General features: G+C 35.5%; 1 protein-coding gene across 5 annotated transcripts; it reads left to right on the top strand.

Annotated features, from left to right (window-relative positions):
- Window positions 1-10: 10 nt before the first annotated feature.
- Window positions 11-27,666, top strand: Jwa (PRA1 family protein Jwa). Of its 5 annotated transcripts, XR_011334239.1 has the most exons (5): window positions 12-277; window positions 6,880-7,097; window positions 8,079-8,192; window positions 16,195-16,276; window positions 17,759-27,666. XR_011334239.1 is itself a non-coding variant. In XM_069836914.1 (4 exons), exons 1-4 carry the CDS (start codon window positions 87-89, stop codon window positions 9,059-9,061), a joined length of 651 nt encoding a protein of 216 aa, XP_069693015.1. In that variant the 5' UTR covers window positions 11-86; the 3' UTR covers window positions 9,062-9,143. The 5 variants fall into 5 exon arrangements, 4 of the variants coding, with proteins under 4 accessions (XP_069693015.1, XP_069693016.1, XP_069693018.1 ...); XM_069836914.1 differs by lacking the exons at window positions 16,195-16,276; window positions 17,759-27,666 and adding an exon at window positions 8,934-9,143 and having other exon boundaries at window positions 11-277; XM_069836915.1 differs by lacking the exon at window positions 16,195-16,276.

Raw genomic sequence — 27,666 nt, 5'->3', positions numbered from 1 at the left:
TCGTTTTACTCATTCCTCCATGCAATTATATGACTTGATGCGGGACGTGCGGGAGAGTTGGTTGTGTTAGTTCTGTGTGTGTTATAATGAGTAAAAAGAAAATGGATGTAGAAATTTCACCTTTGAGAAGCTTGGACGATTTCATTCTCGAGTCTGCAAGATTTCAAATACCAAACTTCAAGGATTTCGAGAAATGGGGAAACAGAGTAGTCAACAATCTATTGTATTACCAAACAAATTATTTCCTTCTGTCTTTAGTAATATTTATTTTGGTCGGGTGAGTCATGATACTGTACCTTTCTTGCCATTATTATTGTCACATATTGCACATGACAATTTTGTGCGTATGTGGAAATGTAATTTTAATTCATGTCGAATATCAATGATTTCATGTTGTAGATGTATATTGATAGCTGTGAATTGATAGGTGGTTTTTTTTGTATTGACAGAAGTATTTGTCAGTAACCGTAAGCATGATATACATCAGATGGGCCACATTACAATTTCTATGACGTTTTAGAATGCTCAATAGGGTAGGGATTTTATACTAAGAAAGGTTAGAGGTTATAACAAAAGTAGTGTTGGGCCTCTTGATACTGTATCATCTCGGAACTATAGACATCATTCTTCCAAATGAGCATGAAAATACCAAAGATGAAAAAAAAAACTGTATACCTAAATGGCACATACTTTCTTATTGTATATTTAGCGCAGTAACTAATAACTGTTTCACGTAAATTTATATAATGAACTGTGCGTGATCACTGTAACAGATAGTACTTTTTCTTTTCTCTTCGCAAATTTACAACTCTCTTATAATTTTAACTCGCTTACGATCATTACTGTAGGCCTAATCAGACACGATTGAACTGTGATGTAGAAAGTAAATGACCCGACTTATCTGTTAACACTAAGCAGAAACAAGTGAAAAGCTTATTTATTAACACAGGTTATGTTAGGTTATGCAAACCGGTCCCAGGTAGTAATGTTCCGTCGGCTTAATGACAGTAGTGCAGTGTGCCTGCCCCAAGGAAGCTAAGCGATAAGGGGTGGAGTGGGACCGATTTGCTAGGGAAGCGTGCAGGGACCTGTCTGTATGCTGGCTCGCCACCCGACAACAGATTTTGTTAGGTAGAGTTTGGAGTGGGACCAGTCTCCATAGGAATACTGTATGCAAGGCATACCAAAAGTATAAACTAACTTAACCTGACATGTGACTGATTCGACCTTATGAAAAGTCGCTTTTTCTCTGTAATCAATAAGGTAACGCACGGAAATGAAATGTAAGTTATGTGCTCCCCCTCCCTGCTGTCTATTCCCTCCATTTCGACAGAGTGATCCTGTCTGCCTGCACGCACGCACCTCTCTGACGGCTATTACTTTCACAGCGACTTTTCACCCTCACTTTAGTGCGAAATTGATGTTGGCACTCAGTTTTACTTTTGTTTGTTACATATGACTCGACTAGAAGCCAAGTACGTAAATGCATTTGTACCTAACTTGGTAACGCAATTGTAGAGAAATACTAAAGATTGTTTACGTACACAGTTGTGAAAATTTGGTGATAGTAGGCTATGTAAGTAGTAGTCACATGCTCATCAGAGCTGTTGTGAGAGCAACATGCAACATAACTCCCTAATATTATACTGGGTGTTCATTTCAAAGTGTGTCATGACGTCAATGTTGTGAGTCAGCGATTTGAAGCGAGTTTCAGCTTTTATGTCAGAGAAGTTGTCTATATTCAAGGCTTTCAATCTGAACTTGAGAACGTGTACGGTATAACTTGAACGTCGTAGCAACAGATGGCAGTCTGTATGGTCTGTGTGCTACCATAACCTCTTTCGAACTGTGTTTTGCGCGGCCAAGTCGTACGCAGGGTTTTTGTTATCGGTTGCGTACAGCAACATTCCACAATACAAATCAAATGCTTCGTGTCCATGTTGACCATCGAAGTTAATGTCAACAAATACGTAAGTAATCGTCTTAACCCTCTCCCCATATCCCGACAGTAAGAAAAAACTCACCTCAGTACATGTTTCGAAACAGTTCACATTCCTGCCACTACTGGCGTTACCGTACGTATCGGTAAGTACTCTTCTGAATGAATGCCATACTTGCTAGGCAACTTCTCTGGCAGATAAGTAATACACCTCTGCAGAAGTGTAGGAAGACTGAATTCTCTAGGCTCATCGACTAGCCACGTGACGGCATACAGCGAGCCATGACACACTTTGAACTGAACACGCAGTACTTAAGTTAATGTGCATTTTCAAATTATTTTCAGTACATTAATGAGTGTGCATTTTATTAACCTTACCCAAATTAACATTATTGGGCACGCTTCCGAATAGGGGCAACGGCATTTCCCCTAAGGTTAGAGCCCAGTTTAGGTGTGTGTGTGTATTAATCGAAAAATAATGTCATATAAACATGCATCCTATTCTCAGTATTTTCTAGCTCCTAATTTTCGATTAATACACACACACCCAAACTGGGCTCTAACCTTAGAGGAAATACCACAGCCCCTGTTCGGAAGCATGCCCGATAGGGCTACAAGTTGTTTAGTTTTCTATTTGATGTCTTTCTTTTTCATTAGTTTTTTATGTGTTTTGTCTTGACAGGTTTTTCTCACAATTTCCACCATCAGCACTCAATGCTTGGGCCTACATCACAGACATAACAGATTTTATTTCACTTAGTCTAAATAATAATCATACCTTTGCTGTACTGTTACGCAAGAAAATGCACTTGCTTCTTCTTGTCCTATCTCCACTATATTTCCGTAGCACATTTTAACAGAAAATAAGTCGTCCATGTTTGTTTATGGGTTAGGAAGTGGGATTTGTGTTACTTGTGTTCGATTTCTGCTGGGACTGATGGTCTGTGAGAGTTTTTCTAGATTTTCGCCAAATGCTGAGTTATCCAACAAAAAGTGGAATCTGCTGCCAGCTTTCTGGCTATGTTGCTGCTTGCCCCATATAATATAAAGAATATTCTGCTAATTAATAATAAATGATATAATGCATACTAAATTAAATTAATGACTAATAAAGGAATATACAAAATCAATAAATAGTAAACAAGTGGAACATGACTTTAGGCCTTTTTTACCGAATTTAAATGTACCTATTGCTCAAAGTGGCCACTCCACTTCCAAAGATTTTTTGGGACTCGGTTCCAAATATACTCGAATGTCATTTACTCTTTTGTCCTTACGTTTATTTAAAACAGTCCTTTTTTCTTATTACACACAGATCTCGTAGATCTCCACTTCTGAAGTAGGCCTAGTTTATAAGTGTAGTCTATGATTATGAAGGAACTTGTGTTTCCAATGTTCTGTATGAAATGTCACTTCAATTTCTTGTAACCTTTTTATATTTCACTAAATCTTCCACAGTAACAATTATCTGTGCCACAGGGAAAGATATTTCAGTTTCTTTATTTGTGAAACACAAACACTGTCGCTCACAGATCATGTCACAATGAACTCCACTGAACTAATCTGCAGAGTGCTGGTGGGAATTCCCATCACACATTTCCACAACATAGCCCTAAATGACTTAGCAGAACGACATTTAATAATAGAGTTCATTACTAGAATCCAGTGTTCTATGGCATTGAGATAGATGAAAGAAAATTGATGTAGGTAATAATAAATAAATAATTCATAGTAAATAAGTTTTACAACTCCTCAAGTCAGTGCCCAAGGGAAGAGTGGTGTTGGAATGTGGTAGATGTAGTAATAGGGGAGAAATTATGGTAATATTACTGCTACTGCTGCTTACTTTGTTGCAATGCGTTACAATGTGGAATGACAGCATTGATCTCTGATCATTTAGCTACAGTAACGTGCAAATTAATCCAAACACGACATATTTTTACATTTTCTGTCATTGTTGGCCTCACAGTTGCTCATACTGCTTTAATTGACATCTGTAGTACGTGTAATTCCATTGTTGAAGGTCTGTCATTATTTTTTTTTTATAATATGTGACATTTTGCCTGTCGTTTTGTACTTATAAGCATTTCAGTTGTGTTGAAGACTTAATACTGCAATCCTGTGTACATTTTGTCGTCTTCACAAATGGATACAAATCCATGAAAACGGTCTAAAATTATAACATTAGCAGGGCATTCTTCTATGACACAGAGGCAAATTGCTGCAGAATGTCACATCGGTTTGGCTACTGTTAATTTGATCATAAAACGATACAGGGAGACCGGATCCATTACTCCCCAGAAAAAAGGAAACTGTGGCTGGAAAAGGAAGACTTCACCTGCAGATGATCGTTTAATTGTCAGGAAAAGTAAATTAAATCCTAGACTAACTGCTGTCGACTTAACCCGCAAGTTAATGGCTACCACTGGGGCGAATATTCACGTCACAACAGTGCGGCGTAGGCTTTTGGAAGCTGGACAAAGGGCTCGTAAGCCTATTAAGAAGCAACTGCTAACCCCTGTTATGTGCAAAAATCGCTTAATGTGGGAAAAATTACATCAATACTGGACAGTGAATGACTGGAAGAATGTACTTTTTTCCAATGAGTCTCATTTCGAGGTCCATGGCCACTGTGTTTCTTACGTACGGAAAGGATCCGAAAAAGTAACACCAGCTCATCTCCAACAAGCACCCAAATACCCCCCTAAAGTAATGTTTTGGGGTTGTTTTACACATGAAGGGCCTGGAGCATTAATACTTATCAAGGAAATGATGAATTCTGACAAATATATTCTCTTATTGGAAACCAGAATCGTACCCCAGCTGCAAAAATCATTTCCGGATGGCAGAGGTGTGTTGCAACAAGACCTGGCACCATGCCATACGTCTCGAAAAACTACAGAATTCTTCAACAAGAAGAATATTCAGGTACTCCCCTGGCCAGGCAACTCACCCGACATCAACCCATTGAGAACTTGTGGTCAATTTGCAAAAGAAGAATGCAAAAATGGATTGTTCTACAAAGGAGAAGATGATTTCTGCCCTCATTGGTGTATGGTTTCGCGATGAAATGAATATTTGTGGGAAATTAGTGGAATCCATGCCAAATCATCTCATAGCTGTTATTAGGCACAAGGGAGGCCACATAGATTACTGAGGTATGTCTTAGATCCTTTTTTTATCCCGTTTGAGTGTTTTTGCATAAGTAATTACGTTGTTCGGATTAATTTGCACGCTACTGTATCATTCACTTGTCAACATATAATTTTACACATAGCCTATATAGGCAGATCTACTTACATTAGTATTATTACATACGCATATTCTGATATAGTCCTAAGCCACACAGACGAAATTATACAGAGGAGCATGTTAAAGTTTTAGAGTCCAATGCTAACAGGTGTGGTATCATAATTTCTTCGGCGTATACTTACGTCATTTGTTGAGTAATTTTTATAAGAATTTAGTAGTAGCTTCCCCATATGGGTAAGAAATTAACTCGCACAAAAAACCGTCTCAATCTCACCCCTTCATTTCTTTGACTTAGTTCTCTCAGTTGCTTTTCTTGTACTTTCCACACACATGTTCCTAAGGATTTTGTTATCTATTCATCTGTAATTCTTGATATTTGACTAATACAGTTTCATTACTGTACTAAAATGCAGCCATTTGATTTTCATAAAGGTGCGGTCACTCCAATCTGTCATAACACATGTTCAAAATTTATGCTTTTTATCTTCTATTTAGCCACATAATATTATACGTCTATCATTTTATTTATTACCCCTAAAACCTTTCCAATTTCACATTCCTAACCTAATCCATGCAAAAACAATTCTAGCATTTATATTGCACATCATGTATATGGTTCTTGATTCCATTTAACTTTCCTGTAATTTTGTAGCAAAGTTTTGTTGTGCATTAAGTAAACTTTTCTTTTTCTATATTGTTACACCTTTGTCTTTAATAATATTCAAAACATTGTTTTGCTTTCATAATTTCCTCTCTACAGTTGTCCCAGTCCTATTTAATTAATTTTATTGCCATTCGTTACAAAATATGTATATAACAAACCTTTACACTACCATTTTCTTTTGAAATGGGAAGGGCATGTAGCACGTATGGGCAAATCCAGAAGTGCTTATAGAGTGTTAGTTGGGAGACCAGAGGGGAAAAAGACCTTTGGGGAGGCCGAGATGTAGATGGGAATATAATATTAAAATGGATTTGAGGGAGGTGGGATATGATGATAGAGACTGGATTAATCTTGCACAGGGTAGGGACCGAAGGTGGGCTTATATGAGGGCGGCAATGAACCTGCGGGTTCCTTAAAAGCCATTTGTAAGTAAGTAAGTAAATAGTAATAATAAAAGCATAGGCGACTTTGTATGTGTGGCTGGGAACTCTATTGCTTGTTGGATCTCATGGCATAAGACTAATGTTAGGTAATCCATGGTGAATTCTTTGCCTCGTCCTACCAAAATGGGTTGTTCAATGGCAGCTGACAAACATTAGAAATGTAATGATTATTTCTAAAACGAGATGCCCAATTACTTCATTCATCTTCATAATTATAGTAATTTATAAAAATTGTTTAAATTTCGAAAATTCGCATTAAAATTATAATTATGTGCCACTTGCAATTCACATGCAACATATATGGCATTCAAATCATTCTAACCTATTTGATGATATTTTTCCCCCCCTTTCTTAACTGTAAATGAGCACAAACGCTACTTAGGTGTAAATTTTTCTGACATTTTGTATATTCAATTCCCTAACCGTTTCAAATGTATATCATTTTACCTTTTAGGTGTGTTTCCAAATTACATGTAATACGCTTTGTCAAATCTGGCAACCTTTTCATAAGAGAAGCTAAGTTTATATTTATATATAGCGTCGCAGTACATTTTTACACAGTTAATGTTATTGGTTTTCAGTGTGATCCACCCTACAAAGATGTTGTGTGGAATGCTGGCCATGAGTGTTGCATTTGGTTTATTCTATTACTTGACTAACGCAAAGAGATCAGCCACAAGGTTCAAGAAGGACCATCCAATCATCAGTGTGCTCGTGGTGTTAGGTGGTGGATATTTCATTGTGTATATGTTGGGCTCAGTAGTCGTCTTCCTCTTCGGGATTTTATTGCCTATTGTTGGTATGTATATAAAATCTGTAATTAGAGAAAGCAAGAGATAACACATTGAAAAATTTGCTTACTGCATGTTAACCTTGTCATGCTTATTCTTATTGAACCACTTTTAAAATCATCCACAAATTTTACAGTTCTGAGTATGTCAAATTCGAGAGATGTTTTGGAATCCTTTATACTATAAGCAGTATTTTTGGGTCTATGTTACGTTGCAGTACACGATTTCAGAAAACAATTGATATCAGGGATAATGTTTTTGATTTCTAGTTTTTCCTTTTTCCTCTAGGACAGAACAAACAAACAAACAAAGAAAAATATGTACTTTTTGTTTTATTTTTCTTTCTTCACTAATTTTCCCAATTATTTTTTACTTTGAAGAAGAGAAAAAAATTCCTATGCTATTTTGTTTTGGTTCTAGAATTCATTGATGCTATGAGTTAAATGACTCATGCTTGGTTTCTGGTACACCTCAGTTAACTCTCAGTTACTTAACTGTTCTTATAAATTTAACTGCACAGATAACTTTCATGATTTTCCAGAAAGTTAAATGTAGATTTATCAGTGCTTGTAACTAACAGTTGAGGTAACTTCAAGTTCAGTATCTATTGTCGTGTCCACACCTGTGGAGTAACGGTTAGCGCATCTAGCCGTGAAACCAGGTGGCCCGGGTTCGATTCCTGGTCGGCACAAGTTTCCTGGTTGAGGTTTTTTCTGGGGTTTTCCCTCAACCCAATATGAGCAAATGCTGGGCAACTTTCGGTGTTGGACCCCAGACTCATTTCACCGGCATTATCACCTTCATCTCATTCAGACGCTAAATAACCTAAGATGTTGATAAAGCGTCGTAAAATAACCAACTAAAATAAAATCTATTGTCGTCTATAGATGTCTTGCTACTCTGTGGGAAGTATTGTATAGTTTTAAAGAGATTCGTCAGGCAAGCATGTGATATGTAATAGATTTCAAACATGAAACTTCTTTTTATAGTGAGCTTCATCCATGCATCAATGAGGTTGCGAAATGTGAAAAATAAGCTCGTCAATAAAATGGAGGTGATTGGCTTGAAGAAGACACCAATGGGGCTCTTCCTTGAAGCTCTGGGTATGGAACCAGAAGTTCTCTCCTAAGAAAACATGCATGATGGTTCTTGTAATGTCGAGATTGTCTCAACTGAAAGTATTTAAAAGTAAATTAAGTTTCCTGCTTGCACTATAATACATCAAACTTCCATGCATTGTTTTTTGAAGTTACTGTTGAACATGCGTGGTTTCTCCCTACTCCTGATTGTGTTGAACTTGGTATATAAGAATGAGCTACCTAGATTCCTTGTTCTTTACAGCTCAGTCATGACCACATGCTAGTCGTGAATGTGCAGTTAATGTTCAAAATTTTTGTAGATGTTAATTATATTATTCACATGAGACTTTCATTTTGGGAGCAATTTTTGTAAGTGCAAATTTAGTATTCTTCCAATTTTTTTATCGTTAAAGTAACTTAATGCTAATATGAAAAATTCTTCTGAGGTGATAATATTAGTGGCTGATAAAGCGATGTTTGGTTCTGATACAATAAGGAAAATTTGAAAAATTGCTCTTCTAGGTTCTTTGATTGATAATAAGAGCATTAGAAAGATAATGTAACAAGTAATTACAAATGTTTTGTTTGACTTTTAAGTCAACATTTGATTTAGTTATGCATTAAACAACTAATTGGGTTTATTATATTTTTGTTTAAGAAGTATATCACGTTATAAGTTAATATTTTTATCTAGCATATAAAATTTACTTTAATTATTTTATTGTTTCAAATGGGCTTATTTCTCACTAACCTGTTGGCATCAAGAGGATTGGTTCGAGTTTCGAATTTCTCCTTTCCTGGATCCGGCCTTTAAGAAGTTATCTGCACATGGCAGTGTGATGCTCGAACATTTATATGAACACGTTGATAATTCCAAATCAAATAATAATTAATGTTTTTAAGTAGGCATTGATTTGTATTTTGTACAATATGTATATTTGATATGTATATATAATACAACCGTTTCAATTTTAACAGTGGTGTATTTATTACACAAAAAACTATTTTTGAAACCTTGGGTGTCACCTTTCAGATAAACATGTTTCTATTCTATCTTATATTCATCACCTCCTGGCTATTGAAGTTACTGTGCTAGTCTTAGAATTCCCAGACGTGATGAAATGCTACATAGCATTATTCACATTTTAAATGTCGAAACTGACAGACTTTGTAATATACACAAAAATTAACTACAAAACTAGTGGAATTAAAGATGGATTTTCTTTACGTGCTTCTGAACTTGAATAAGAATTTATTAGCCTTATATAATAATACCTCTCATTACATCACAGAAGAATGTGCATGGTTTGTAAGCAATTTGAAACAAGGTATTATTTGTTTGAGTTGAAAGTATGGTACTTATTACTTTGTGCCGCAGCAGACATTTAAACCTATGTCCACCACATTTCAGAGTTCTTGACTCCTCCTAATCGAAACATTACAATATTGACGCTGCTTTTGAGGACTTTGTATCTCATGTGAACACCTGTTGATGTAAATGGTGGAAAAAATTAATAAAATACTTTACCCTAGTAGCCATTCTCACCTCAATGGCCCGTTTGTATACAGATATGTTATGAACTGTATACCATCAGGTCTTATCGTTACTTATACACAAATTGTATAAATATTATAATTTTTTGTAATTCTACAGAAGAACTAAACCAAGGGAGGCTTTAACAGCTGCAAACTACGAATATCCTGGATTACTAAGAACGTGGATGTATTGCCGCCTTATTGACCACATACAGTAACTTCATGAGCAAATGGATCACCATTTAAGTGTAAAACACGGTTCTTAATTATGTCGAAATACGACCCCCTTTCGACAATAATTTCTATTTCCACTGGCACTAAAAATGCTTTCATGCTATAGCAGTCCAGGTTCCCCCAAACATACACTCTCTTTTCTTCAATACATTTCAAACTGGGTTCTAATATTGTGGGGATTTGAAGTTACTAAAGCTGAACAAGAACCTTGATCCTTAAAATGTGGAATTAATTAAAAAGAAATTCATATTCCTTACTAAATATAGAACTCTTACTTTGTATTAACCAGAGTAGTCAAGTGTCTTTTCGGCACGTTGCAAGTGATGTGATAGTTGCAATTGGCAACTCTCAATTTACGATTTTCACCTAATGAAGTCCATCTACCATTGATAGAGAGGTGTTCAGGTCTAAGAGTTTTGCTGTAACACATTCTGCTCTGTAGTTCACAAAACATCAACAGTAGTGTGCTTTGAGTGCATCTTCAGTGTAGTTTATATATTGTTCATTCAGAGTGTTGAGCAGTTAAAATGCTACCAGATCAGAAGTCATCATCTGTAAAATTACGGTCTTATGTAAGTATGAAAATTTTATACAATACAAATATTCTTTACATTATTTTGCACCAGTTTTTATAAAATATTAGTCCATATTTAGCCCTTTTTTATCATAGTCTCATATTTGTGGCCTAAATGGAAGTGGATTTCACCCCCAATTTGCATTTACTTAATTCATTGAACTTCAGTTTACTGAAAACTGTTTAGAGGAGAGCAAATTTTATAATATAGTAGGGCCAACTTTCGAACACTGATTGTTAGTTACTAATAAGTGGAGTGTGGGAGTGCATAAATGGGATTCTGATGGTAGCTTATTGGTTGTAGCATGGGTAGTGCAGTAGGAGAAAGTATGAATTTAAGAGAAACTTAAGGAACAGTCACATATTACTACTTTTGCAGTGCTGCCATACAAAATACTCTGAAACTCACATACTGCAACATGTGAACAGTGTTACTTGAAAAGTAGCAACTACTTAACCAGCTATTTACTACTTTTTCATGCATTGCATAGTTTAAAAGTGGCGACCTGTGAACAAAATTCTCAAGGGTGCAGCTGCGGCATTTTTGATGCCAGGTTTCACTTCACAGATGTTGTGTACAGTGTTGCCAACCGAATGTGCCAGTAATGATTTGTATTTTTGTATATATTTTAGTGTTTTACATGATGAAAAATTATTTGTAGCAGTTGCTAAGAAGAGTATCTGTGTTGAAATTTCTTAGAGAATGTTGAATCAGTATGAACCACGGGGGGGGGGGGGGGGGCATTTTTTAAATTGCTCTCTTACCTGTGTTGAGTCGTGGATGCATCACTAATGTATCTGAAGACTGATATTTATGTAAAAAAAAAAACAATTTTAATTTAATATCGTATACAAGCCCCATTTCAGTATAGAACTTTGAATTAGAAATAGCCTGAATGTTTTCTGTTGCCTATTAGTTTCTATTATTCACACACACGATGGGCGACTGTCACATAAATTTCTCTACACAGTATGACAGTATGTACTGTAAGTGCTGATACAAAACCAAGTATTGTTAAAATTTACAAAGAACTTCAAAATTCTCGTGATGATACAGATCTCTACTCTTTGTGCAAATATACAGTAATGTACAGTGAAACCTGTTCAAGACGGAAGTGACATGGTCCTAATTTTTTTTCCGTTGTGGACAGGTTTCCGTATTATTCAGGTGTGACATTAAAATTGAATATTTTGTCATTCATATACATGAAAAACAAAATGGCATGCCGCAAACTGCATGAAGTACAAAATGTTCCATTTAACACTACTCACATTAAATTAGCTTTCTGTCGCTTATTACATTGGTGAATCATCTTGATTAAAATCCCATTTTCTGTATAAATATTATCGTAACTCATTAGTCATTAAACATTACTAAAGTTTACTAATCTCATTCTATTTAATATCTAACACTATACTCTAATACTGTACTGCATATCACTGTACATTATTAATTAATTGGACCAGAAGCCATCTATTAGAAGCCTTGAATTCTGGTTTATTTCATTTCTTTCTCAGTTCAATAGCTTGCGTTGCAGAACAGATCCAGAAATTGACTTGTTCTTTGAAAGGTCATGAAGAACTCACTCCCGCAACAGTTCATTTATTTTTACATAAACAGTGCCTTTATGGTTCCTTTTGTGTCACCAATATTGGCCACACGCCACTCACTCATTATGATCTTTATTTTTTGAAGTGTCACACCTGAGTTTTCCACAACTGTACTTCAGTATTATTTCACATAGACTTTGTTTCTAATTTTCCTTTATCTGGATAACTTTTACTTCATCACTTAATGTTAATATCACATTTTATGCAATTTTTTTTACAAGGAATTCACTGCACTTGCGCTCTGTTTAGCTACGACAGTATATGGGTGTGAAGCATTGAAAATCTTTGAAGGGATTCGTCTGCCTAGTCAATAGGGTAATAAAATTTATGACCGACAGGCCAACACACCCTCGCACCCTCTAGAATTTTGCAAAGAAAACTTGTTTTTATCTTAGTGACCTATGTACATATTTCGTATATTCCTTGAAATTACGCGCTGTTTCAAAATATAGTGTGTCCAAAATATTGTTTCCGTTTTGAACAGTAGCAGACAGTTTTCGTTTCCGCGTTGGACAGTTTCCGTTTTATTCAGGAAAAATTACACATAATACATACAAATTTCGCTGGGACCAATAAATTGTTCCGAAATAGACAGGATTCTGGATTATTCAGGTTCCAATTTGAACAGGTTTCACTGTATTTTGCATGACGAAAGTAAAAAAGTTGTACATGTTTTTAATATAAATTAACATGATTTTTTTTTCTTGTGAAATAACACCGAAATTAAGCAAATTTTAAACCACAATTTAAGTCTTTTATTTGCCGTAAAATAGTACCTGTAGATGTAACCTATCTTGTGTTTATATGTTGCATGTGTACGCATTTAATTATCTGAACTTTTAAAATTTTACAAAAGTGAAAAATAAATATCCCAAATTAAGAAATGTTCGACATGCACACTCAAATTGGAAAACATTGATGGACTTTTCTACATTAAACTAAAAATTGAAGTATAAGTATTGAAAGTGCAACTTGTAAAATCTGGAAAGAACATATGACAGGATAATGTAATGAATACATGGAACCATCGGGACTGTAAAAACATAGCTGAAATGCACGACAGAACTTTCGATTTCAGTGTGTATAAAATTAATTTTAAAAACGCTATCATTGATTGGAGCAATATTGGATCTGCCAGCAGGAAGTTTGCCCTAGCTTCAAAATCGCATATTCATTATGAGACAGGAACAAATATATATTTATTTTATTTCTGTATCTTAATTTCACACTTCAAAAACAGTGGTTACAGTTTCCACATCGTTAAACCTTGCATAATATTTAAATGTATATGTGTAATTGAATGATGCCAACAGGTCGGTATTTTGTAAATGTGTTCATGGATTTCATAAGTTGTAGTATTTGTTTCTTCAGCATGGTGCTGTAAAATTCGATGTTGGACACCAAAAAGAATGGTTTTACATCTTTAGATGACTAGAGACGTAGTTTCATTCTATCTTCTAAGTCTTTTAGGTTCACTTAAATTGTGCTCTTAGTAGAAGGCGAGTTGAATTTTTATGTGCTTCTTAATAAAGTACTTTGAGAAAAATAAATTAAAATCCTTCCTTCATTAAAAATAATTTTTGTGATTGTTTTGTGTGATGTAGAATTTTATTCTTCCAACTCTTTTGTCTCGAAGTGAGTAGTGAAACCACGCCAATGTGAGACAGATATATAAATAACATGGTGAATACTCAAATAAGAGAACTGAAATTCATGCATTTCGTCTTGGAAACTGACAAATGTGGAATATTGATTAAATTGTTATTACTTCAAAGTGTGTGATTTTTATACTTTGTCATCTTAAAAGTTGGAGAGATGGTAGTAATAATGTATAAAGACGTATAAGATTTTTAGTAACGCTGTTTTTGCATTTACTTGTAGTTAATTCCATTATATTGTCATTTTTATAAGTGAAATCTTGCGTTTTTCTAACCTGGCAAGTATATTATACAGTAAGTTACATGGGAAGTTGCTAACTTTTAAAACTCTTTCTACTCTTTGTAATAATTTTACATTGAAATTTATTGTCATGAAATGTGTAGAGGAAATTATAATATTAGTTTATAATATTAGTTATTCATAGTTATTTTGGTCCATTACCACTGTTCGTGAGTATAATACATAGATATTTTGAAAATGTGACCAAATTATATCTTTGCATGTGAAGCATTATACGGATTATGGAAGTTTGTTGTAATTGTGAGACCTAAATGAACTGTCGATCTGACAACTAGAGATATTGAAGTATGAAGTAAAGTGAAGACTGCATGCACAACTGTACTCTTGGCTTTCTATGTATTAAGTACAAGGTTGAAATTATATAAATGTACCGTACAAGTCATAATTTACTCTGAGTCGGGGTTTTGTGATAGTACTGCACAGCAGCAGATACAGATGGGGTAAAATAGGGAATGGCAATGTAAAAAGATACGTTCAGAATTTTGTACGAGGGTTATTCATAAAGTAACTTCCGTTTATTTTTTACAAAACTGTGAATAACGTTACAGAATTAGGTTACAATACGTTTGAAAGTATACACTCTAGTTTATTTTTCCACATAGTTTCCAGTCACATTGAGACACTTGTCGTAGCGTTTGACGAGCTTTGAATTTCCGCAATCGTAGAATTCGGTCACTTGCGACTGAAGCCAACCTACGATGCTGGTTTTCAACTCTTCGTCATCGTCAAAGCGCTTCGAGCCAAACCACGTCTTCATGTGCATGAAGAGATGGTAATCTCTAGGCGCCAAATCTGGGCTATAGGAAGGATAATCCAATACTTCCCAGTTGAACTCATGCAGTTTGGTCGCAGTAAGACGTCCTGTATGTGGCCAGGTGTTGTCATGCAGGAAAATCACCCCAGAGCTCGACGTGCCACGACGTTTGTTTTGAATGGCCCTTTTCAAGTTTGTTAGTGTGTTACAATAACTCTCAGCGTTAATTGTGGCATTTCTCTCCAAGAACTCCACTAGCAAAATACCTTTTCTGTCCCAGAAGACAGTTGCCATGAGTTTTCTTGTGGAAAGTGTTTGATGACACTTTGTGGGTTTTTTTTTCGGGAAGTGAGTATGGCACCACTGCATTGATTGAAGCTTTGTTTCTACATTCACATACCGCACCCAAGTCTTATCTCCTGTCACAATCTGATCAAGAAAAGCATCACCTTCTCTTTCATAATGCTCAAGAAAGGACAGTGCTACTCCCATCCACTGAGCATTTTGTTCGTCAGAAAGGAGTTTAGGCACCCATCTGGCAGAAAGTTTCCAGTAGCCCAAATCTTTTTTGTACAGAAGAGTGAGACTAATCTGTGGAAAATCCTCACTAAGCTCCGACATGGTGAACCTATGGTTTGCTCTAACCCTTTCGTCAACCAAACGAATCTGCATTCACAATTCTCGGTCGACCACTTCTCTCTTCATCATGGACATTGGTTCGCCCATTTTTGAACATACGGCAATAAACGGCACATAAACTTCACAAAGCTGGCAATGGATTTCACTAGCTTTACAGTTTTTGACCACAAGAAATCTTATTACAGAACGTATCTCACAACTGGCGGGACTTGCGATTGCAGCACACATTTTGACAGCGCGTGGCTCAGAGAGGAACAAAGACACGACCTTGACTCTACCGCTGCTCGACCCATACTGCATCAAGGTACACTCCAGCGCAAGAGCAGCGCCACTGTCTCTTTTGTTACGCACGCTATATGAAACCGGAAGTTACCTTATGAATAGTCCTCGTAACATATCTTACATTTGCTCAGTATGGCTGCCCCTCAAGATAGGCACATGTCTAGCTTGTAATCTAATTCAGTCCGTGCATGTTGTCACATTGCCATGTCCACCTCTGCAATGCATTCTTGCAATTCCTGTAAGTCTCGAGGCAAGGATGGCACAGACACAATGTCTTTAACAAATTCCCAAAGGAAAAGAAAGTCAAGGGAGTTAAGTCCGATGGTCAGGGAGTTAGGCGAGAAGTGGTCCATCTTCATCAGATGCATATGCAATAATTGACTTTATGGTCTACATTAAAAGATGTCTCTCACTTGGTCAACTGTTTCCTCACTTAGATCTGGTTGCCCAGGGTGTTTAGACTTGCACAGACAACCTGTGTTGTGGAATTTTTGGTACCTCTTGCGCATTGTTCTGTCTGTAAGTATATTCTTGTGAAATATAGCACGAAAATGTCACTGCACCATGATAATTGTGTTGAACTTTCCTAGTCCCGGAATGGAGTAAGCCTTCACAGCTCCTTTCCTTATTCTGACTGTGGCTGTAACTTAAATTTCTTTTGAATTCAAGGCTGCATGAACATATTGTTGTATCATAGTATGACGCAACAGTAATTGAAACTTTCTCTTCGAACAGCCTGCGTTGCATTATATTTATTACCATTACATTGTTAGAGCTGACCATAATCCCAGAGTAAATTATGACTCACTCGGTACAGGTTCCCTTTGAGGATATGATCATTGATAAAACTTGATACGAAGGGAAATGTAAGGGAACACATTATTGACGTTCACCTACTCCAGCAGTTTTTGTCTGAGTATTAGGCCTACTTTTCGACATGAAAGGACCTTGCTGCAAGAAGACAACATTTCAGTCAAACTGTAATCTGTTTGGTTCAGAATAATTGGACATTGTAATTATTCAGATATTTATTTCTTTCAGAGTTTCGATATTCATAAAAAAGTTCGAAGTGCATGTTTTTTCAATTTAAAAGTTTTTGAGTTATACACATTACCATATAAATTCTCCAAATCTGCAGTTTGATTTGAAAATGGAGTCTCTTGGATGTGAAAGCTGTTTCAGCAAACTTGAAAATATTAGCTGTCAAAGTAAGAGTGGGTGTGAACATGTTAGTGTATAGCATCCTATTTGAAAATTAAATGCTCATTTAATTGAATATTGTACGTCATATATAAGGACCTACAAGTGACTAAAAGAAATAAGTGTTCAAAAAAATTTAAGATACTGCTTCAGTCATTCGAATCTCATTCTGCTATGTTCTGTCTTACGAATGTAACTTTATACTGAACTGTTAGTGTAAATTTGATTTGTACTTTCGTTCTGTTTCTTGTTGATGTTTCTTTAAAGATGCTGAATCGGGATGAATATTGGTGGGTCCAGAAAGTCATACACTTCACTGTAGTCTTTGTCATAATTTTAGTTGCGTAGTTTATTAAAAATCAGGAAGATGTATATGATGTGATTTTTTTTTTTTTTATTTTGACGCCTTGTAAAGTACACAGTGTTATACATTGACAAAAATCAGTCGTTAACAGTTTTGTATGAAGGATTTTCTTTTTAAAACTCTAAAGGGTAATTTTAGGTTGGATGATTTGTAGTATTACAAATAAGTTGTAGGATACAGCTGTTATTATATAATAAAGTGTGTTAAAATGAGATGCCATAGTTTTGCTTGTTCATATTTCATAAATATCACAAGTACCTACAAGTTTAAATTTCAATGTTTTATTCTGCTGATTTTGCTTAATATCTCCTGCCGACTTTCTGGACTCAGTCCATATTTCGTGTTCTCTGAAATGTGTTTGGTGGCATGTTTTTTGCAGTTGAAAATGCGTGCAGTTTAATATTTTTAACTTCACATTTTACTCATTTATTTTGTAGCTGGTGGTTCAGAAATAGAGATTTTACGGAGATCATAGGATGGAACCTGCCTTACAGTAGTGCTGTCTTGCAAAATGCATCTGTTACTTCAGAGTAACAAATAAATCAGAAAGACAAATACACATTGTACTAATGCCAGAGTATTGAATGCTACCTGCAATTTTGTCATAAAGTCCGGTTTGTTGTAATACTCTGCTCCTACCAAGCGTGGATTTTGTCAAAGAGAAGAAAATTGAACAAATAATTGAAGAGTGAAAATATAAATGGTCTCTGTATCAATATTTTATGCTTCAAACTACCACCTTTAAGTAGTGACAATATTGTATTTAGTTGTATACAGTAAAAGAACTTTGTTTCGGAATGATCACAGTGCTTTGAAAAATCAAAAGCAAAATGTAATAATACATTTACTTCAGCTGGACCTGGACTGTGTATGTGAGACTTAGGACCAAAGTAAATTTTGGAATTGATATGTCCACATATGAGGAGTGCTCTGCTATAACAAGGTATGTGTAAAAAGTGGATTTTTGACAGTAAGTAAAAGTAACATTATTTTCATTGACAAAGAAAGGCCTTTGCAAATCTGCATTTTTGAATTAGTATTATTGATAGTTCTTATGTATAAGTTTAATGTTTTATTCGTCAAAATCTCGTTATTGAATTTGTTATTTTGATACATTAACAGTAAAGTACTCATATGATACAACTTGTCTTGTTATTACACTCATACAATACAACTTACCTTGTTATTGCAGTCATATGATACAACTTTGTTGTTGCACTCATATGATACAACTTGTCTTGTTATTACAGTCATTCGATACAACTTGGTTGTTGCACTCATACGATACAACTTGTCTTGTTATTACACTCATATGATACAACTTGCCTTGTTATTACACTCATACAATACAACTTGCCTTGTTATTGCAGTCATACAATACAACTTGGTTGTTGCACTCATACGATACAACTTGTCTTGTTATTGCAGTCATACAATACAACTTGCCGTATTATTTCATATCCATGAGAACACTGCAGATTCTTTCTAAGGTTGCTAAATGTAATACACGAACATAAAATAATTTAAGAGTTGAACTTTATTTTCACAGTACAAGTACATGATATAAGAGAATAGAACTTGTGTATTTTCTTGTATATCCCAGTACTTTTAGGTAGTGGGGGAAAAAAATATGACTTCTCAAAATCAAAATAAATCCAAAACAGTGGCATCACCTTATGAATATTATTACAGCATTGTTTTTAAAACGTTTTCTTCACATTGGTTTGATCACTTTACGAAGGAATATTTTATATCATCAGTCAGTATTCCAGCTCGGATTCATCACATTCAGAATCCAGTGCTTCTGACCTATGTGCATCTTCAAAAACCTTGTGATAGTACTGTCTGCTCCCTTCAGTGATGTCTGAACGTCTGCACCGACGCTAGAGCCCTCTACTGTCTATGTAACGAAACTGCGACATAGTCATATTATAAGCTGTGCTTAAGCAGTAAGACATTTCATACTCGCCACTTACGTGATGGAACAGCAAGATAAGTGCATTTGCTTTGTATTTCTAATGGTGCGACTATACCGAGGTATGTGTACATACCTTGTTATTGCAGAGTACCCCTCATTTTATGTTAGGTTTATGTCTTAATTCAATATGTAACTGATAAAAGGAATAAGGAACCCTTGTTTTCTTAATTGATAGTGTTTTTGTGTTTTGAGCTACATATAGGCTAGACAAATTCTTACTTCTTGTCAACTAACTGAGCTTTTTTTTTAATTATGAACAAACTATCTTTTCTTAGGAGCTTGTATGCTTTGATCGTGATCACTGTTGAACAGTTATTCTTTGGTTTTCCTCTTCATGTACAGCATCGTAAATCCACAACATAATTGTTGTGGACATTTTGTTTCTTGCAACGAAGTTCTCTCAAGCATCTCGTAAATGAAGAATATGAAATGATTCATATTCACGTGCAATTGATTAATTACTGTACTTGCCACTAGATTAGATTTGTGAGTTAAAAAATGACGCTTGACATGTGATGAAACTTGTGAACATGGATTTCTTCTTATAAGAATAGTGAAATCAGGGGTTGTAACTGGTAGATATACAACACACAAAAACCATATTTCTGACTAAAGCGAAAATGTACAGCATGTATCAGAAGTTTGGAAGCATTGGGAAATTACAGAATATGTCCAGTGTCATTTCTATGCTTTTCAGTGCACACTAATAAATTTTTCTCATTCTATAAGAACTCCCCAAAGGACTTTCACCTGAATGCTGTGGCAGCCATCAATACATTTCCTAAGAAGATGTTTGTTCTGGTTTTCGTTGCACAGTCCATAGCTTTTAAATCTGTCTAGAGGTAAAAATCCAAGGAATTGAAATTTGGTGACAGGCCAGCCACTCAAGATTACCACGTTGACCTAATCAGTGTCCTGGAAATGGCTGATCTTGCCATGTGCAGACACACAATCCATAGTTGTGTGGTCCATGATTCTCTGAGAAAACTGTTTTGTGTAGTTAATTTCAAAATAAAATTTATTTTTAAATCTTGATCCATTTTGAATTACATGTGTGCTGTTTTAGAGTATTGTGTAATACAAGAGTATGTATTGCATAAATGGTAGGTACTGTACTTGAGAAGCAATTATGCCTAATTCATCCACTGATCAAGATAAGAGGCGAGAGGTGAGTGATAATGTCATTATAATTATTATAAAGTCAATAAGCTAAAAAAAAATGCTTAATGTAAAGGAAAAATTTGCAGAAAAACTTATTATCATTATAAAACTCAGCAAATCAGAAGCTAAGAAAACGATGTAATGAGTGGAAAATCGACATATGTATTAACAATAATAATAATAATAATAATAATAATAATTTAATAAATTTGGCAAAATCATTAAACTGAAGAATGTTTTAATAAGGAGAAATTTTCGGGAAAAATCTATGATTATATCAGTAGGTTGCAATTTATTAGAAAAGTTAACAAAATCAGTAAGCTAAAAAAAAAAATGTTTAAGAGGAAAATTTCCCTCATTAAACACTGCCAAAATCATAGTTGACGATGCTTCATCAGTTCATATGAGCAATCATCCACTTCTTTGGTATCAACACTGTGTTTTTCTGAAATTGCACAGAATGTGATAGACACTTATGTGGGGTGCCGGTGGTTGAAGTTCTCTGCAACTTGTTACTAACTGATAATTTTGGCATGCGGAATGTTGCCAATACTCCCTTCCTTTGCCGTTAGCATAAACCTGCAAAGAGAGAACTAAATAAATTTCTAATTTTTCCAGACTTTTTGACTCGCTTTTTGTGTATGATGATAATAATGATATTTATTGCCATCAACATCTGTAACAGTTATGATGTATCACCACATTTCTGTATACAGGTTCCACCATAATAATTATTCGTTTTAATTTTCCTACAATTAAAACAAAATCCCGACAGTCTGTTTAACTAATACTCCACTTATCGTGATACAGTATTAAATTAACTCCAAAGAGTCCATTTCTCCTTACTGGTTTTAAATATCCACCATCTGTTCACTCTGTGTATATATACCAAGTTAAATTGAAATAAATTACTGCAAACCTATCGAATTGAGTAGATGTTAATAATACTCGTGGACAGTACCTAGACTATTAAACTAGATGTGAAAGCAGATATCAAAAATAATTTACCAGCCATTTCTTACCATTCTGAAAATCTTCCACTGCTGATTATCATAGTTGACATGCCATATATGGTAATAATGAACTTCAAGTGACAGATATCCTCACCTCAGGAATAATATTCACACCAATTACCAGCAGAGATATTAGAAATAAAGGAGGTAATTCCAAAACTTCAAAAATGCACAATCTAGTTCGTATTTCCGGAAATATTTGGGAATTTGTAGAAGTGAAAGTTATTACAGAACAGTAATAGACTGAACATTATACAGTAAAATGTTGTTATAACGAATTTGAAGAGAGGGAACCAAAGATTAATTCGTTAAACTGATATTAGAATTGATGAACATTATCTTTACAATGTTGTTGAATGTTAATCACATTTAACTGATATCGAACATAGAAGTACAATTTGAATCAAATATCCATGTAAATATTGTATACTGTATGTAGCATTCATTATTAGTAAGTAATTCATTGAAAATATACGCTAAAGCAAAAACTGAATCTGAAATATGCACAAGGGATCCTATGACTGAAGTGACAGTATTTCTAGCTAAAACTTCACTGGGCACAGGTTCAATTACTGAGAAGAAACTGGAAATTTATTTCCTCTCATAAGGGCAGAATCTCTCTTATTTTGTTTGTCCCGTGTTTTCTCGAGCAATAGCATCAAGCCATGCTGAACATTTGACTAACCAGGTCGCTACTTGTGGAAGTCTAGTGTTGGTTTACAATGCTGTAGAGGGTATGAGCCTGAAGATCCAAACTTTGGAAGTAGATAATGTGAAATGTAGCCAGTATGAAGTTGGCACAAAATTCTTATGAAGAGTTTATTTTGTGACAAAGCTGCGATGTTCAGTGATGGAAATTCTGATTGAAGCAAAATAATTTGACAAATGTTATGAAAATAGTATCAACTGTGGTAAAAGAAAATACGAAACAATTTGTAATCAGTTCAACTTTGTTATGTGATGTCATATTCTGTAGAAGGAATTTTTATATAGAAAATAAGTAGGTTACTCAGAAATCAAGCTCCAGTTGTTGTCATCATGTCTTCCATTTATTAGTAAATGAACTATGAATTAGTGTAAAGAAAATCCGTGTACTAAGAGTCTCTTTTGTAGATACCGTAGTTAGTATTCCTGTTCAGTCTTCTTACAAGACGGTTGACAATGGCACTAAAGAAGTCTGGCTCCAGTGATAACCATATACACATGAATGTTATAAATTCTTTATTACTCTGGAATGTATCTACTTTCAACATTTTCTTCAGGAGCTCTGAAACCACCCAGAACTATGTCTGAACTTTAGAGGGGATGCTGAAGAATTTCTCACACTCATTGTTCCACCAGTGTTTTTGTAACATTCACAATGTGTAAATGTCCATTATTATGATGCAGTACTATTCCATGTGGTAGTGGATGTGGGTATTTCTTTGAATTGCCATCCTCAAAGTCCCATGATATAGTAGTCATGCACAACATACACAATATTCTATCTTTCCATATATTTGATTCACAGTATGCCTTGTTGACCTCAAAAGTCTGTTAATGTCACCTTCCCAGCAGACTTAACTTGCTCTTGCATTTCTTCTTCGATGATTCTGTTCTGTTTCCTTTCCATATAGGTCACTCTGTACTAAGAAAAATAGTGATGGCCCATGTTTCTTTGCAAGCAACAATATGGCTAAGAAACACTTTTACTTCCCTTAGTTGGCACACTAAATATTCCAATTGCAATGCTTGTCGTCCGACAAGATAATTTTTGCTGTATTTAAAGATGCAATACCACTGTGGAGTAATGGTTAGCATGTCTGACTGTGAAACGAGTGGGCCTGGTGTACAGACCCTGTTTGTTCGGTTTTTCCCCCCAATGTTTTCCCTGGACCAACTGAAGCAGGATTGGTGGGTAACTTTCGGCATTGGACCTATGACTTATTTCTCCTTTATAAATTTTAACTATTTATCATCTTTCAATAGTGTCAGGTCGACCAAGGATGCAGCAGGACGTAATATAGTGATATGCATATAGATGATATTCTGAGGTAGCTGCAGAAGTCCAAAGAGGATGGAGTGGTCCTTGTAGCAGACTCCATTAGACCTAACTGGTGTGTAACTGAATTGATAGTTGGCACCAAATAGTGAATTGTTATACCTACAGGAACACAATATTCAAGTCAATAGAAGATGCAGCAGAATGTAGTACAGTAATTTGCATACAGATGGCATCATTCTGAGGAAGCTGCAGAAGTCCCTGGAGGATGGAGGAGCACTTGTAGCGGACTCCATTGGACCTAACTGGTGTGTAACTGAATTGATAGTTGGCGCCAAATAGGGAATTGTTATGCCTACAGGAACACAATATTCAAGTCAATAGAGGATGCAGCAGAATGTATTACAGTAATTTGCATACAGATGGCATCATTCTGAGGAAGCTGCAGAAGTCCCTGGAGGATGGAGGAGCACTTGTAGCGGACTCCATTGGACCTAACTGGTGTGTAACTGAATTGATAGATGGCACCAAATAGTGAATTGTTATACTTACAGGAACACAATATTCAAGTCAATAGAAGATGCAGCAGAATGTAGTACAGTAATTTGCATACAGATGGCATCATTCTGAGGAAGCTGCAGAAGTCCCTGGAGGATGGAGGAGCACTTGTAGCGGACTCCATTGGACCTAACTGGTGTGTAACTGAATTGATAGTTGGCGCCAAATAGGGAATTGTTATGCCTACAGGAACACAATATTCAAGTCAATAGAGGATGCAGCAGAATGTATTACAGTAATTTGCATACAGATGGCATCATTCTGAGGAAACTGCAGAAGTCCCTGGAGGATGGAGGAGCACTTGTAGCGGACTCCATTGGACCTAACTAGTGTGTAACTGAATTGATAGTTGGCACCAAATAGGGAATTGTTATACCTACAGGAACACAATATTCAAGTCAATAGAGGATGCAGCAGAATGTATTACAGTAATTTGCATACAGATGGCATCATTCTGAGGAAGCTGCAGAAGTCCCTGGAGGATGGAGGAGCACTTGTAGCGGACTCCATTGGACCTAACTGGTGTGTAACTGAATTGATAGATGGCACCAAATAGTGAATTGTTATACTTACAGGAACACAATATTCAAGTCAATAGAAGATGCAGCAGAATGTAGTACAGTAATTTGCATACAGATGGCATCATTCTGAGGAAGCTGCAGAAGTCCCTGGAGGTTGGGGAGAACTTGTAGCGAACTCCATTGGACCTAACTGGCGTGTAACTGAATTGATAGGTGGCACCAAATAGTGAATTGTTATACCTACAGGAACACAATATTCAAGTCAATAGAGGATGCAGCAGAATGTATTACAGTAATTTGCATACAGATGGCATCATTCTGAGGAAGCTGCAGAAGTCCCTGGAGGATGGAGGAGCACTTGTAGCGGACTCCATTGGACCTAACTAGTGTGTAACTGAATTGATAGTTGGCACCAAATAGGGAATTGTTATACCTACAGGAACACAATATTCAAGTCAATAGAGGATGCAGCAGAATGTATTACAGTAATTTGCATACAGATGGCATCATTCTGAGGAAGCTGCAGAAGTCCCTGGAGGATGGAGGAGCACTTGTAGCGGACTCCATTGGACCTAACTGGTGTGTAACTGAATTGATAGATGGCACCAAATAGTGAATTGTTATACTTACAGGAACACAATATTCAAGTCAATAGAAGATGCAGCAGAATGTAGTACAGTAATTTGCATACAGATGGCATCATTCTGAGGAAGCTGCAGAAGTCCCTGGAGGTTGGGGAGAACTTGTAGCGAACTCCATTGGACCTAACTGGCGTGTAACTGAATTGATAGGTGGCACCAAATAGTGAATTGTTATACCTACAGGAACACAATATTCAAGTCAATAGAAGATGCAGCAGAATGTAGTACAGTAATTTGCATACAGATGGCATCATTCTGAGGAAGCTGCAGAAGTCCCTGGAGATGGAGGAGCACTTGTAGCGGACTCCATTGGACCTGGGTGATGTCTAGCTGAATCATTTGATGGTGCCAAATAGTGAATCACGATACTTATAGGAATGCGGTCCTATGGACTTGCATCTCTATCAAGGAGATAAGCACAGGATGCCTCAGACTGAAAAAAACCATAAATAATGTTGTATGGGTTGCCGGTGAACATATCTACTAAATCAAGAACCTAATGAACAGTCAAAAATCTGTCTTCTCTAATGAAGCTGTTAAGTATTCCAGTGCCCATTGTCTGGCAGTGAAGATCATGTTATTCGAAATTGAGACAGAGTATGAACACGCATATCATTGTGGTAAACCTACAACTGTCTGAGAGTTTTTATGCCACTGAATGTTTTTTTTTTTTTTACAAAAAATGCAAATAACTGCACACTCTTCAGAATTGGACAAAATTACAAAATGCATCACCATTTCAGACTACAATTTTATATCCATCATTGTTTCCAATTGCTTCTGTGGACATGCACATTGACTGTTACATCCACCATGATGACAGTAAAACTAAAATTCATGTCCTGCAAAAAATTTGCATGAAACACAGAGTGAGAACATTTTCAAATGAATTGCAATTGTAGATCAATAAGCGTAAGAAGAATCACAAACCCACGATGCATAGTTATAGTGAAGTTTTTCCAAGGGCATACACATTACTACATGGTCTGCATATTTTTTTTTATTATTGGGTTATTTAAGTACGCTGTATCAACTACTAGGCTATTTAGTATTGATTGGATTGGTGATGGCGAGCCATAGATTATCTGACATTCGCCTTATGCTTGGGGAAAACCTCGGAAAACTCCCAACCAGGTAATCAGCCGAAGCGCAACTCTGGATCGCCAGGCAAGCACTTTAGCCAACTGAGCTACGCTGGTGGCTGCATGGTTTGAATATTTACAAAGTAAAGGATATTCTCTGTAGGCTAGTAACTTTTTCAGAAATGTGTTCTAATATAGTGTTGAAGAATAGAGCTTTATTTCTTTCCACTAGTTTCCATTCAAGTACAGTTTACTGGACTTTGTTTCTGTGATACAGGGCTGGTGTGCCATGAAAAGTCGAGGAAATTATCTGCTTTAGTTCTGGTTATATTAAAAGTGAACACGTGAGAATAATCATAAACAGGCAGCATATTACGAACCTGTAACTCTGAGGAATACGGAATACAATGGACATCCTTGCTGAAGTAGGACAATACAAATTTTATAAAACAGGATAACAGAACATGTTCGTCGTATTTTATAAGGTTTGTCAGGTTAGATTAGGAATTTTTATGGATGCAAACCTTTTTCTTTGCCAGAACGAAGTTCAGTGTTTGACTTTATTAAAAGATATACATTTTCGTGTAGATTTGATTGATATTTCTATTTGGCAAGTTTTATCCTGATGTGCTGTGCTTTATGACTTGTTTGTACACGGTTCTCACATTTTCATAATAATAATAATGTGAATTCTTGGGTGCAAATGAAATAAATAGTTAAATAGTTTTGAAAGAAAATCTTTTTAATATTGAAAGTAGTTAATATATTTTACCCAAATTTGGGACTTAAAAATACTTGTACAGTTTATCCATAATGTGTGTTTTAAATTGTCTTAATTTATGTTGTAATTCTAGCAGTTTTTAAGATAAAGAATTGAAGTGTGTAATATATTGTATAGAATTTGGATATATGCTACGAAATACAGTTGAAAATTATTAATAATGTTATCAGTACGGTTTCGTTTTTCGTCTTATTACATGACAGATTAAAATTTCGCCTTGCATTTTTGGCTGAATGGAAATACTTTTCAACTGCCTTTGAGAAGCATTATTAATGTTGGGTGATCTTCACCTTTTGCATTAAGATCTAGTCGAATTGGATTCTCGTAATCTGAAAGTAAGAATAAAGAGTTAAACTGGTCTACCATAAGAAATTGAAACGAATATTATTAATGTGTTGTATATTGCAGTGTAATATGATATTAGTTTGTACTGTATCTGATGATAATTACTGAGAATATTGTAGATTTCTTACAGTTTGTTTATCTGTTGATATACACGTACATAAACCTCATATCTTGCCATTGCGTGGTCAAAAGAATTTTGAGATATATGAAGATTAATTTTTCTTTAATTTTTATGTGAAGCTATGTTTGTATTGATATGGTAATTAAAATTGAACATTACTCTA

Source organism: Periplaneta americana, chromosome 10 (genome assembly GCF_040183065.1).
Source record: "Periplaneta americana isolate PAMFEO1 chromosome 10, P.americana_PAMFEO1_priV1, whole genome shotgun sequence".
Classification (NCBI taxonomy): Eukaryota; Metazoa; Arthropoda; class Insecta; order Blattodea; family Blattidae; genus Periplaneta; species Periplaneta americana.
This window is presented reverse-complemented; position numbering and strand designations above follow the sequence as displayed.